At 40.2% G+C, this 13,503-nt stretch overlaps 1 protein-coding gene across 9 annotated transcripts in view; it reads left to right on the forward strand.

Annotated features, from left to right (window-relative positions):
- Positions 1–13,503, forward strand: part of REV1 (REV1 DNA directed polymerase) — a 120,859-nt gene that overhangs the window by 106,432 nt on the left and 924 nt on the right. For all 9 annotated transcript variants that reach the window (XM_073239813.1, XM_073239809.1, XM_073239790.1 and 6 more), the window contains 7 exons: positions 8,279–8,381; positions 9,569–9,707; positions 9,940–10,142; positions 11,283–11,516; positions 12,092–12,215; positions 12,759–12,982; positions 13,075–13,231. In XM_073239813.1, the coding sequence (XP_073095914.1) occupies positions 8,279–8,381; positions 9,569–9,707; positions 9,940–10,142; positions 11,283–11,516; positions 12,092–12,215; positions 12,759–12,982; positions 13,075–13,231 (1,184 nt within the window). The remainder of the gene's footprint in view (positions 1–8,278; positions 8,382–9,568; positions 9,708–9,939; positions 10,143–11,282; positions 11,517–12,091; positions 12,216–12,758; positions 12,983–13,074; positions 13,232–13,503) is intronic.

Below are 13,503 nucleotides of genomic sequence, written 5' to 3' on the forward strand. Positions count from 1 at the left end.
TTATATTGTGATTGTGAATTATTGTGCTTCTTAATCCCCTTCCCCCTCTGCCACCCTCAGTAATCCCTCCCCCTTGGTAACCGCTAGTCCCTTTTTGGTGTCCGTGAGTCTACTGCTATTTTGTTCCTTCTGTTTTGCTTTGTTTTTATATTCCACAAATAAGTGAAATCATTTGGTGTCTGTCTTTCTCTGCTTGGCTTATTTCACTGAGCATAATACCCTCTAGACACACCCATGTGGTTGCAAATGGCAGGGTTTCTTTTTTTTTATGGCTATATAATATTTCTTTGCATATATGTCTCCTACATCTTCTTTATCCATTCATCTACTGATGGATGCTTAGGTTGCTTCCATATCATGGCTATTGCAAAATAGTGCAGTGATAAACATAGGGGTACATATATCTTTTCAAATCAGGGATCTTTTTTTTTATTTTGGTATCATTAATATGAGCAACATTGTGGTTACAAGATTCCCCCCATTATTAAGTCCCCCCCACATACCCCATTACAGTCACTGTCCATCAGTGTAGTAAGATGCTATAGAGTCACTTGTTGTCTTCTCGGTGCTATACTGCCTTCCCTGTGCCCCTTCCCCGCATTATGTGTGCTAATCGTAATGCCCTGTTTTCTCCCTTATCCCTCCCTTTCCCTCCCGTCCTCCCCAGTCCCTTTCCCTTTGGTAACTGTTAGTCCATTCTTGGATTCTGTGATTCTGCTGCTGTTTTGTTCCTTCAGTTTTTGCTTTGGTCTTATACTCCACAGATGAGTGAAATCATTTGGTACTTGTCTTTCTCCACCTGGTTTATTTCACTGAGCATAATACCCTCTCGCTCCATCCATGTTGTTGCAAATGGTAGGATTTGTCTTCTTCTTATGGCCAAATAATATTCCATTGTGTATATGTACCACCTCTTCTTTATCCATTCATCTACTGATGAACACTTAGGTTGCTTCCATGTCTTGGCTATCGTAAATAGTGTTGTGATAAATATAGGAGTGCATATGTCTTTTTGAAATGGGGCTCCTGCATTCTTAGGGTAAATTCCTAGGAGTGGAATTCCTGGGTCAAAACATATTTCTATTTTTAGTTTTTTGAGGAACCTCCATGTTGCTTTCCACAATGGTTGAACTAATTTACGTTCCCACCAGCAGTGTAGGAGGGTTCCCCTTTCTCCACATCCTCACCAACATTTGTTGTTGTTTGTCTTTTGGAAGGTGGCCATCCTAACTAGTGTGAGGTGATATTCATTGTGGTTTTAATTTGCATTTCTCTGATGATTAGTGATATGGAGCATCTTTTCATGTGCCTGTTGGTCATCTGAATTTCATCTTTGGAGAAGTGTCTGTTCAGATCCTCTGCCCATTTTTTAATTGGCTTATTTGCTTTTTGTTTGTTGAGGTACATGAGCTCTTTGTATATTTTGGATGTCAACCCGTTATCGGATATGTCATTTATGAATATATTCTCCCATACTGTAGGATGTCTTTTTGTTTTACTGATGGTGTCCTTTGCTGTACAGAAGCTGTTCAGCTTGATATAGTCCCACTTGTTCATTTTTGCTTTTGTTTCCCTTGCCCGGGGAGATATGTTCATGAAGAAGTTGTTCATTTTTATATTCAAGAGAGTTTTGCCTATGTTTTCTTCTAAGAGTTTTATGGTTTCATGACTTACATTCAGGTCTTTGATCCATTTTGAGTTAACTTTTGTGTAGAGTTACCAGTTTCATTCTCTTACATGTAGTTGTTCAGTTTTCCCAACATCAGTTATTGAAGAGGCTGTCTTCTCCCCATTGTATATCCATGGCTCCTTTATCGTATATTACTTGACCATATATGTGTGGGTTTATATCTGGGTCCTCTATTCTGTCCATTGATCTGTGGGTCTGTTCTTATGCCAGTATGATACTGTTTTCATTACTGTGGCTTTGTAGTAGAGTTTGAAGTCAGGGAGCATAATCCCCCCACCCCCCACTGCTTTGTTCTTCTTTCTCAGGATTGATTTGGCTGTTTAGGGCCTTTAGTGGTTCCATATGCATTTTTAAAATTATTCTAGCTCATTGAAGAATGCTGTTAGTATTTTGATAAGGATTGCATTGAATCTGTAAATTGCTTTGTGCAGGATGGCCATTTTGACAATGTTAATTCTTCCTATCCATGATGATGGGATAGACTTCCATTTATTGGTGTCTTTAATTTCTCTCATGAGTCTCAGAGTTTTCGGGGTATAGGTCTTTCACCCCCTTGGATAGGTTTATTCCTAAGTATTTTATTCTTTTGATGCAATTGTAAATGGAATTATTTTCCTGATTACTTTTTCTCCTAGTCGTTGCTGGTATGCAGGAATGCAACAGATTTCCATGTATTAATTTTGTGTCCTGCAACTTTGCTGAATTCAGTTATTCTAGTAGTTTTTTGGTGAAGTCTTTAGGGTTTTCTGTGTGTAAATACCATGTCATCTGCAAATAGTTGAGTTTAACTTCTTCCTTCCCTTTTGGATGCCTTTTATCCCTTGGTGTTGTCTGATTGTCATGGCTAGGACCTCCAGTACTATGTTGAATAAAAGTGGTGAGAGTGGGCATCTGGATCCATGTCTTGTTCCCAGTCTTATGGAAAAGCTTTCAGTTTTAAGCTGTTAAGTATGATGTTGGCTGTGGGTTTGTCATATATGGCCAATTATGTTGAGGTATATACCCTCTATACCTATTTTGTTAAAGAGTTTTTATCATGAATGGATGTTAAATTTTGTCAGATGCTTTTTCAGCATCTATTGAGATGATCATGTGGTTTTTATCCTTTTTGTTAATGTGGTATATGATATTGATTGATTTACAAATATTGTACCATCTTTGCATCCCTGGAATAAATCCTATATGGCAATCATGCAGCTCACAGACTCCAATACATTATATTTTGTAATAGAAATGAGAAATTTTAAGTTGAATTTCTAAGGGCCACGTGTAGATTAAGATCTGTGTCTTGATTATCACTTAGGAAAATTTTTCTTAAAATAGGTTTCCTTTTGGGAAAAGAATATTCCCCCCACTCCCCCCTTGGAGTTCTTATGTGTGTGATAATGGGTAAGGGATTATGATGGATGATATTTTTGATGTACTTTGAATTTGGTTTCCTAATATTTTGTTGAGGATTTTTGCATCTATGTTCATCAGGGATATTGGTCTGTAATCTTTTTTTGTGGTGTCTTTGTCTGGTTTTGGTCTTAGAGCAGTGTTGGCCTCATAGAATGAGTTTGGAAGTTTTCCCTCCTCTTCTACTTCTTGGAATACTTTAAGAAGGATGGGTATTCACTCTTCTTTAAGTGTTTGATAAAATTCAGCTGTGAACTTCTTGATCTGGGCCCATCATGTGATTTCAGCAACAGTTGCTGTTAGCACTCTAGCAGTTTTCTTCCTATTCTTCCCCCCAGTGATTCTGAAGCAGAACTCAGGTGTCATACATACCATTTCATCCACAAATATTTCATTGTTTATCTCTAACAAGAGAAAGATTCTGTTTAGTAAACCCAGGACATTTCAAAGTCTGCTGTGCATTGCTGGTAATGTATACATTTTGCTGTACCCTTAAAACATTAACTAAATGAGACATGATAATACAAAAAGAACACAGGGTAATTGAAGCAAGTGTAATTTTATAAACATCAAGATATAGATTGTAAACCATAAGCCAAACCTAGTGTTTTGGAGGTAGTATAACTGCACAAGAAATGCTTTAGGTGAGGGATTATGAGATATAATACTGATCCTATGTTTCCTCTAATTCAGGGGTTGACAAACTACATTCTGTGGGCAATACCCAGCCTGTGTCCTGTTTTATGTGATTTGTGTGCTTCGAATAGTTTCTATATATGAGCTTGTACAATATGGAGAATATGTGAAGGAGACCCCAATGCACAAGCTATTTACTGTCTAGCCTTTTGAGAAAAAAATGTGTGGGCCCCTGCTGTAATCTAACTGAAGTAATGTTTGGTTGCGTAAACTAAGAAGTGGTACTCCACGTTCCATGACTCAGGTGTAATTGGTCTTAGTCAAAAACTACAGACAGTCATGCAGCTCACATAACTCTTATACATTATATTCTGTATAGAAATGACAAATTTTAAGTTGAATTTCTAAGAGCCGCGTGTAGATTAAGATCTGTGTCTTGATTATCACTTAAGAAAATTTTTCTTTAAATAGTTTTCCTTTTGGGAAAAGCATATCCCCCCCCACCTCACCCTTGACTTTCTTATGTGTGTGCTTTAAATTTGGATTATGTATATATGTATTTTATCAAAGTAATATATGTAATTGAAAAGGTGAGCTACAATGCTTTCAATCTCTTTGAATACTTCTCCCAGCTCTGAGCACCATTCAACTTTGAGTGGTTTCTTCTGGTGTTTCTATCCATATTTCTAGATAGATACTTAAACTGCTATTTCTGGCTTATTTCAGTCTTGCAAATGTTTACAGACTTCTACTGTAGAAGAGGATTTGTTCTTTCTCTTCCATTGCCTCTTGTTATTTCCTTATTTGCATATTTCCTTTGCCCCAGTAAAGTCATGAGTTTTGGTTCGGTCACACCTGTTGTCATGTTACTGTGACCACACACAGGCTGTGTGCAGCTGACCCACATGGTCCACTATGATCACGTTCCCTTTCCTGATTAGTTACCTGGGATTACGTACGTGAACATCTTGTTTCGTTTGCTTTTTTTGTGAATTTGCCACTGAGTTGGGATCCAGACTCCCTTCCAGTATGTTTCAATACGTCAGCAGTCGACTGAGTTGATCTTTCTGGGAGATCTGTCTCCTGGGGCCAGCCAGCTTGCTGCTCCAGCCTGGGTCAGTGTATTTGAGGACCTGCCTGGTAGTCATGAGATGCTCCTTCTCTGATCTATGGTGGATCCTCCTCTGCTTGGATCCCTGGTCTTCTTGTATCTTATTGAGAAGTTTTTTGAACCTGCCTGTCACACTTAGTAATTTTGCTGACTTAAAGGTTACAGCTAAGAAATCATGTTTCCTGAGAAATGTGCAGGCTCCATAGTCTTCCTTTTTTCAGGATTGCCCTTGGGAAGGACACTGTTCCTCTGATTGCCTGTCCCTTATAGGAGTTCTGTTCTGTGTCCGGAACTTTCAGGATCTCCTAATCTCAGGTGTTCTGGAATTTTATTGTTTGTTTTTCTTGCCAGGTACTTGTATTAAAATTTTTGTAGTATATTTTAAATTTCTGAGATTTTTTTGTTCTCAGACATTTGAGTATAATATCTCTTGTGTCACTGATACAGTATTCTCTCTGACCTCTTAAGTATTCTTTAGTCCCTATGTCAGTCTGTTTCTCCAAGTTCCTTTTTTTCCATTTTGGTTGCTTTTATATTAGCGGTTTTCTTCAGGTATCTGTCTGAGCCCTCTGTTCACATGTGAACTGCTAAAATGTTGTTGGAAACCTCTGGATTCTTAGTGGAAAATGTCTGGCTGGAGGGGGTTGGCCTTCAGGTAGCAGAACCAGTTGGCAGTACCTGCAGTTGTCTCTGTTGAGTCTGTCAGCTTCCCCACAGGGAAGCCGACCCTTCTCCCCCCGAGGGATGGGTGAGATTTCAGGTGCAGCTGGTGTTCCGGTCACTCAGGAGGGAGAGGGGTCTGGGTGGAGAGTGGAGGCTCCTTTGGGGTGATGTGCATCTCTCCCCCTCAGCTGTGGTTGGTATCCATAGCTCCTCTGTGTGGGCGAGTCTCCGCAAAGGGGGGCGGTGATCTGTGCATCACTCCAAGTGCCAGTTCTCGGCCCCGTTCTCTCCCCACCTTTTCTAGATCGCCAACACCTCCAGTTGCTGGGCTTTTCAAGAGGTTCTGTAGCATAAATTGGCATTAGGTTGGTGCCTTGTTTTACGCATTTATTTAGCTGGCATTTGGTAATTTACTGTTTACCAATTTGCTTTCAAATAGTTAACATTTTTCCTCTACTCTGTCTCTCCCATTTCTGTCTTTTAAGAGTTTATACCTTTCAAAAACCATTTCAATACAGGCACACACCTGATCATCTACAACTGCTCTCTTACAACACTAAACTATGTTTTCTACCTTTATCTTGCATCTATCTACCACTTCAGCAGTTTATTAAAAATAAAAATAATAATAAAGGGAGAAATGTGGGATCCACATATAAATCAAGTATAAAAATCAAACGAATATTCATATTTGACCTGATTGTTTATAGTTCACAATGTGTGATCAGAACCGAAAGTTTCTGTGATGAAAGCCCTTGTACTGTTCATTATGTAAGAATTCGTTCACTATGTAAGAACTTGTTCGTTATGCTTCAGAAGATTGGAGACTGACAAGAACTAGGCTTGAGATGGATTAATGATTGTGCATTGAGCATTGACCCCCCCATACAGAATTTTATTGTTGTTAACAACCATTTGATCAATAAATATGAGAGATGCCCTCTCAAAAAAAAAACAATTTCAAGTCAAGTTTAGTCATGTTTTAGAAATGAATAAACATGTGTTTAAACCACCATGATGCAGTAAAAATCTTGCCTTTAAGTTACTCTGCATTTGTGTAAAATAAATGTAACTTAATTATCAGGTAACACATCGCTGAAAATACTTTGTAATTGACTTCCTTAAAGAAACAGGCATATTTATAGATGAATACATAGTATTCTTAATAGTATTGAAATTTAGTTTTTGGCACCTAATAATGATGGTAGATTCTCTAGTCCTCCATCAAGAGTTCTTTTTTTTTTTTAAGTTGTAACACTGATTTTTTATTTTGGTATCATTAATCTATAATTACATGAGGAACATTATGTTTACTAGACTCCCCCCATCACCAAGTCCCCCCACATACCCCATTACAGTCATTGTCCATCAGCATAGTAAGATGCTATAGAGTCACTACTCGTCTTCTCTGCTGTACAGCCCTCCCCATGCCCCGCCTCCTACATTATGTGTGCTCATCGTAATGCCCCTTTCCCCCCCCTTATCCCTTCCTTCCCACCCATCCTCCCCAGTCCCTTTCCCTTTGGTAACTGTTAGTCCATTCTTGGGTTCTGTGAGCCTGCTGCTGTTTTGTTACTTCAGTTTTTTTCTTTGTTCTTATACTCCACAGATGAGTGAAATCATTTGATACTTGTCTTTTTCCGCCTGGCTTATTTCACTGAGCATAATATCCTCTAGCTCCATCCATGTTGTTGCAAATGGTAGGACTTGTTTTCTTCTTATGGCTGAATAGTATTCCATTGTGTATATATACCACTTCTTCTTTATCCATTCATTCATCTACTGACGGACACTTAGGTTGCTTCCATTTCTTGGCTATTGTAAATAGTGCTGTGATAAACATAGGGGTGCATATGTCCTTTTGAGACTGGGCTCCTGCATTCTTAGGGTAAATTCCTAGGAGTGGAATTCCTGGGTCAAAATGTATTTCTATTCTTAGTTTTTTGAGGAACCTCCACACTGCTTTCCACAATGGTTGAACTAATTTACATTCCCACCAGCAGTGTAGGAGGGTTCCTCGTTCTCCACAACCTCGCCAACATTTGTTGTTTGTTTTTTGGATGGTGGCAATCCTTACTGGTGTGAGGTGATATCTCATTGTCATTTTAATTTGTATTTTTCTGATGATTAGCGATGTGGCAAGAGATCTTAAAAGATCTAAGAATTGTATATTTTAGTCTCCCTGGATGTTAGCGCACCATTGTGTTTACTTTGTCATAGCTGTCCATACACTCCTATATCCATTTAGAGAGCCTCTGAGACAAAGTAGAATTGTGATGAACATATTCACATGTTGAAATCATTCCATGGCTTTCCTTCAAACATAATGAATGGAAATAGAGTTAAGAACCAGAATACAGGGGATCTATCTTCCACACATCAGCATACTCTTGGAGCTACAGCTTCTCTTGGGATCTAGAACACTGCACTTCTTGTTCAAGTTGCAACATAAGTGTCCCTCTTTTTGTCTGCTTTAACTAAAATATATCTTAAAAAAAATTTATTTTTAACGGACCTGGTCTCCATTAGATCTTAAAATCTCAGTGTTGTACATGATTTTCTTACATTGCTGCCAGTATAATTAATTTGTTCTTACTGGCTTCTTTGAAGGAAACCTTCTTGTTCATTTTTAAAGATTATATTTAATAATTAAGTATATAAACTATTTGTAATTTTGACTTTTCCATAACTCTTTAACAGTTCCATGCTGCCGAGGTACTAGTAAATACATATGGAATGTAACTTTTGTTCCTTTAAAAAGTTGATTCTATCACCTACAGGAGCGTAACTCTTGACCAGGCAACAGATAGTGCAAAAATAATTGGAAAGGCCACACTAAACATGTTTCATATGATGAAACTAAACATATCGGACATGAGAGGGGTAAGTATATAATGTTTTAAAATTCTGACTTTCTGAAATGTTCTCATTTGAGGCTTGACAGAATGGTCAGTGGGGAGAGGCATGTGGCTTATATGCGGGGTTTTGGCTCCTTTGATGTAATACAGAAATAGAAACTGAAAATTCTTGACTTTGTCACCCACCTGCTCTCCCTCCTTTTCAAGCAAATTTGTTCTGAGAGTTTTGTTTTCTGCCTGGAGTAATATTGTATCTTGAACTTTTCTAGCACCTTCTCTTAATTAGCCAAGGACTGATCTTTCACACCCACTATCTTGCTTCCTGCTCTCATTCCCCTAGTAGATAGGACTGTGAGGACCATGAATCTGCAAATAATTCTTGTACCTTTAAGGTCCTATATAATCAGAAATTTATTCTGATGGATGATGATCTAGAAGAGAGAGTTTATCACAGGCGCATAAAGATGCCTCTGGAACAGATAGGTTGAGGGCATCAAAATCAAAAACCTTCACTTTCTTAAAGGTGAACTTTTATAGGTTGGCTTGTGTGCACACACATGGAGGAGAAAGGGTAGTTGTTGGCTTGGTGTGGGTCTTGTGGAAGGATTAAAAAGTTACTAAGCCAAGCACAGTTAAAGCGTCTCCCTGAAATACTGTTGTTATAAGGCTGTGTGGTGTTGGGGGTGCGGGGGTCATCAGAACATCACTGCCCCCCACACCACTGTTTATTTGAAAAGTACTTCCTCCCATCCAAGTACTAACCAGGCCCGACCCTGCTTAGCTTCCGAGATCAGATGAGATCAGGCACATTCAGGGTGGTATGGCCATAGACTGAAAAGTACTTCCTTATTTATAAAAAGAAAAATGATGAAATATGGTTCCAAGTAAACTGCCCTCTATTTAATAAATATTTTTAAAGTCTTATTTTAAAAACTTAGCTGGCTAGAACTTCAGTGGCATACAGAATTGCACTTCTTTAGATTTTCTGATTTTAAAGAGATTGCGGTAAAATACTGCAAAGACTGAGGTGAACAGAACTGCTCATGAGTGTAGTCGTTTCTGAAATCAATATAGAAGACTGTTTTAATACTTTCATTTAATCTTTTATACTAAAAGATATAGAAAATAGTTCAATTAGCCAAAAATTTTGCTTAGCTGAATTTATATTCCACTTTAGTTTTCATAGAAACATATTTTTTATTCTGGTTCTAGGTTGGGATTCATGTAAATCAGTTGGTCCCTACTAATCCAAACCCTCAGTCGAGCCACTTTCCTGGTGGGTCACACTCTGTCCTTGACCTCTTCCAAGTTCAAAAAGCTAAGAAATCTACAGAAGAGGAGCACAAGGAAGGTCAGTGGTTATCAGCGTGGCTCTTGTGTCAGCATGTTCACATCCTTAGGAAGGCTAAGTTAATTTAAAGGTTGTCTGGTATGGACGGTTGTGTGTGTCTCTTTTTAAGAAAAAAATGTCATTCTGAATTACAATAACTCAGTAATAAAACTTGCTGTATTTTCAAAAGTTCAAAGTATCTCCTTCCCACATAATCTAAAGAAGCTATTTAATGTATTTTCTATACTTCCAGTATTTCTAGCTGCTATGGATCTGGAAATATCTTCTGCCTCTAGAACTTGCACTTTCTTGCCATCTTTTTCTACACACCTGACATCAAGTATCAACCCTGTTACTAGCAAAGCCGAGTCTTCAGGGAAATGGAATGGTCTGCATTCTCCCATAAGTTTAAAATCAAGACTTAACCTGAGTATAGAGGTCCCATCACCTTCCCAGGTATATTCTTATAGTAAGTGCAAAAGTAGTTTGCAGTAAGAGTGTTTTAATGACCAGTGTAGCCAAGAAAGGGAGAAAGGGCTACTTGTTAGGATTGTGCTGTTCCTGAATTCCAAATGAGAAATGATCAGGTTAGCTGAAAGATCGTACTTTGGCAAAGATTTGCAACTCTTGCAAGTTGTAAAACATGAAGGCCAGTTTAATGAGCTGCCTCTTGTCAGCAGCCACCTCACCTTTTGGAGCAGGGGCAGTCACAAGGCCCTGTGCCATTTGACAGCTCAGTCTTTGCTGGGCATCAGGTCAGAAGTGGTTCTTGCAGCATTTCAGTCTTCTCTGTAGACTGCATAGACTTTCTAACATAAGCTATTGACCCCACTGGTGTGGCTGCAGTGTGGTGTGCTGCACCTAAGCCATATTGGGAAGGAGCTGAAGATGTACATGCCAGCTGAGATGAGAGACCAGGGAAAAAGGGGTATTTGTGATATGCTGGCTTTGGCTCCTGGTTGCCTGTGTATTACCCAAGAACAGTTGCCTCGGATTGGTGGCAAGATTGGCTACCCAGCTCATGGGACTCCATGTTTCCAAAGCGATGTATGTGGATGGGCAGAGCATTCTGGTTAGGTAGGCTGGAGGAAAGTTAGCTTCTAGAATGCCTTTTTTGCAGCTTGTCTACTCTCAGACTAGAATTGTGTTTATTTTTGGACAGTCTCCTGTCTGAACGGTAAACTCCTGACCCAGGACTGGTAGCCCATCACAGAAATGTGGCACCTGCCTTGGGAACTGGCTGCCCCCAGATGGGGTCTGAGAGTCAGGCTTGCAAAGGCTCTCCCTATCTGTCCATCTGTCTGCTCCTATTGCAGGAGATTCAGTGAGTGGATGTGGACTCCCTGCTCCTGTGGTACTGGCCAGTCGTGGACAGATCACCAGACATCAATCACATCACTGCTCAGGCAGCAATGGCAAAAGGCCAAGACATTCCAGAAATGTGCTGGTTTGGGGGGTGGCTTTCCTAGTCTGGTTATCTGCACCTGTGTTCATTGTCCAGGATACCCAAATAGGAATTAGAGTGTTCCATTAGCTCTCCAAGCTCATCACCACTGAGGACACTAACTTCAAACTCATATGTATGGTACTTTATAGCTCGATCAGTCTGTTCTGGAAGCACTTCCACCTGATCTCCGGGAACAAGTAGAGCAAGTCTGTGCTTTTCAGCAAGAGGAGCCACATGGCAGCAGAAAGAACGAACCAGCAAATGGCTGTAATACAGGAATTTTGCCACAACCAGTTGGGACAGTTTTGTTACAAATACCAGAACCTCAAGAATCTAATAGTGACACAGGAATTAATGTAATAGCCCTTCCAGCATTTTCACAGGTGAGTTAAATATAGGGACCTACTCCGTTTCACTGTTCTCACCCCTCCTACCCCAGCTCAGGGCACAGCTCAGTGCCGTTTCCCTCTGCACCCTAAGCTCTCAGTGGCTGACACCGTGACCCCTGCAGGAGGGACTGGTTCCTCTCACACCATCTGCCGGCCATAGACTGTAGGAATTGGCCCCTGCCCCTAGGTGGGGTCTGAGAGGACGTGGGTGTTAAAAGCTTCCACCCAGAAGAAAGTAGGAAACATACTTATCTATTTCACAGGCCAGAGAGGCCACACTCAGGTCACAGGGTGGGCATCCCTAACAACAGACCAGGAACATTGAGACATTATATATGAGCCTATTTTTTTGTCCTTTGCTTCTCCTTTCTACTAGTTCTCCTTGCCTGGTAGTTTTGTAGTTTGGTGTTTTTAAATTCAATTTACTCCCCAAATTTTATTCCTTGTTCTCACCCTAAAACCTTGTGAGGCTTTTAATGAGCTTTGATACTGAGGATCTATTAAGAATTCATACTCCTCTGATATTATTTGAAAACCCGCTCTGGTTTGGACCTTCTCTTTGCCACTAGGTGGACCCTGAGGTGTTTGCTGCCCTTCCGTCTGAGCTTCAGAAGGAGCTGAAAGCAGCATATGATCAACGACAGAGGCAGGGAGAGAACCCCAGTCTGCAGCAGCAGCCAGCCAGTACGTTGGGTAAGTCCGGGAGAGGAGAAGGATGAGACTGTCACGTGTGGTAAACTGTCATGTAGACTGGCTGGGCTCTGAGCTGCTGGGCATGGGAAGAACTCCTTACGTTCAGATTTCAGTTTAACCTTCTTGACTTAAAAACACCATTCTTCACTTAAAGAAGTCTGAATTCTTGTCAAGCCACTTGTCCTTTAAAATTGACACATCACAGGAGTAAGTTTAAAACAAAAGGTTTCTGAACATGCAACACAAATACCACATTTACTCTAAAAACAGAATAGTGCCCACTCAGCTGTTATCTTAGGTACTTACCCATTGAATTTAATCCTTACAAGCACCACACTAGAGATAAGCAGTGTTTTTAGAAAGGTCACAGTCACTTGAGTGGCAGAGCAGGTACTAAGAACCGCAGAGCCTGCTCCTCCAGTGTCGTCACTGCTGCCTTGCATGGTGGGGTTGTGTGTGTGCACAGGGATTGTTTGGGAGGAGAGAGAACCCGTGTTGTTGTACAGACATGTTTTGTTGAGGATTATGTCCCTCCTCTTCTAGTGCCAAAGAACCCATTACTTCAGCTAAAACCAACAACAGTGAAAGAAAAGAAGAGAAGAAACAAGAAAAGACATCCCATCAGTTCCCCAAAAAAGATTCAGAGTCCTTTGAAAAACAAGCAGCTTAATAGTCCTGCAAAAAGTTTGCCAGGGGCCTCTGGGAGTCCCCAGAAATTAATTGATGGGTTTCTCAAACATGAAGGTCCTGCTTCTGAGAAACCTCTGGTAATACTTTTTAATTTTTAAACTTTGACCTTAAATCTTAATATACTCAGTAGTTATGTAAATACAGCACTTTTTATGATACGTTTTAACAGGGAGAATGCTCTGCTTCAACTTCAGGAGTGCTAGGCCTTTCTGGTCTGCAGCCCGACCCATCTGGCAGTGTTAGACCCCCAGCTCCAAACCTGGCAGGAGCTGTGGAATTCAGTGACGTGAAGACCTTGCTCAAAGAATGGATCACTACCATTTCAGGTTGGCTTGGCTGGCTCTGTTCAGACTGACATGTAATTTCAGAACATAAACAGACTCAACTATATAGATGGAACTCATTTTTTAAAAATCTAATTAAGCTTGTAAACCAGCCACCTCCTAACCTTCTCAACTCCAGGGCTGGCTTTGAATGGTTCCCCACTGTACCCCCCTATTTATAGCTCCGAGTCAGTGTGGTATGGTTGCAGAAATACAGCTTTCCTTCACCCCTACAGCTCACCTTGACCTTTCAAAAGACAGGTTGGTCCTCATTT

The sequence above is a fragment of the Manis javanica genome, chromosome 1 (genome assembly GCF_040802235.1).
Source record: "Manis javanica isolate MJ-LG chromosome 1, MJ_LKY, whole genome shotgun sequence".
NCBI classification, from domain to species: Eukaryota; Metazoa; Chordata; class Mammalia; order Pholidota; family Manidae; genus Manis; species Manis javanica.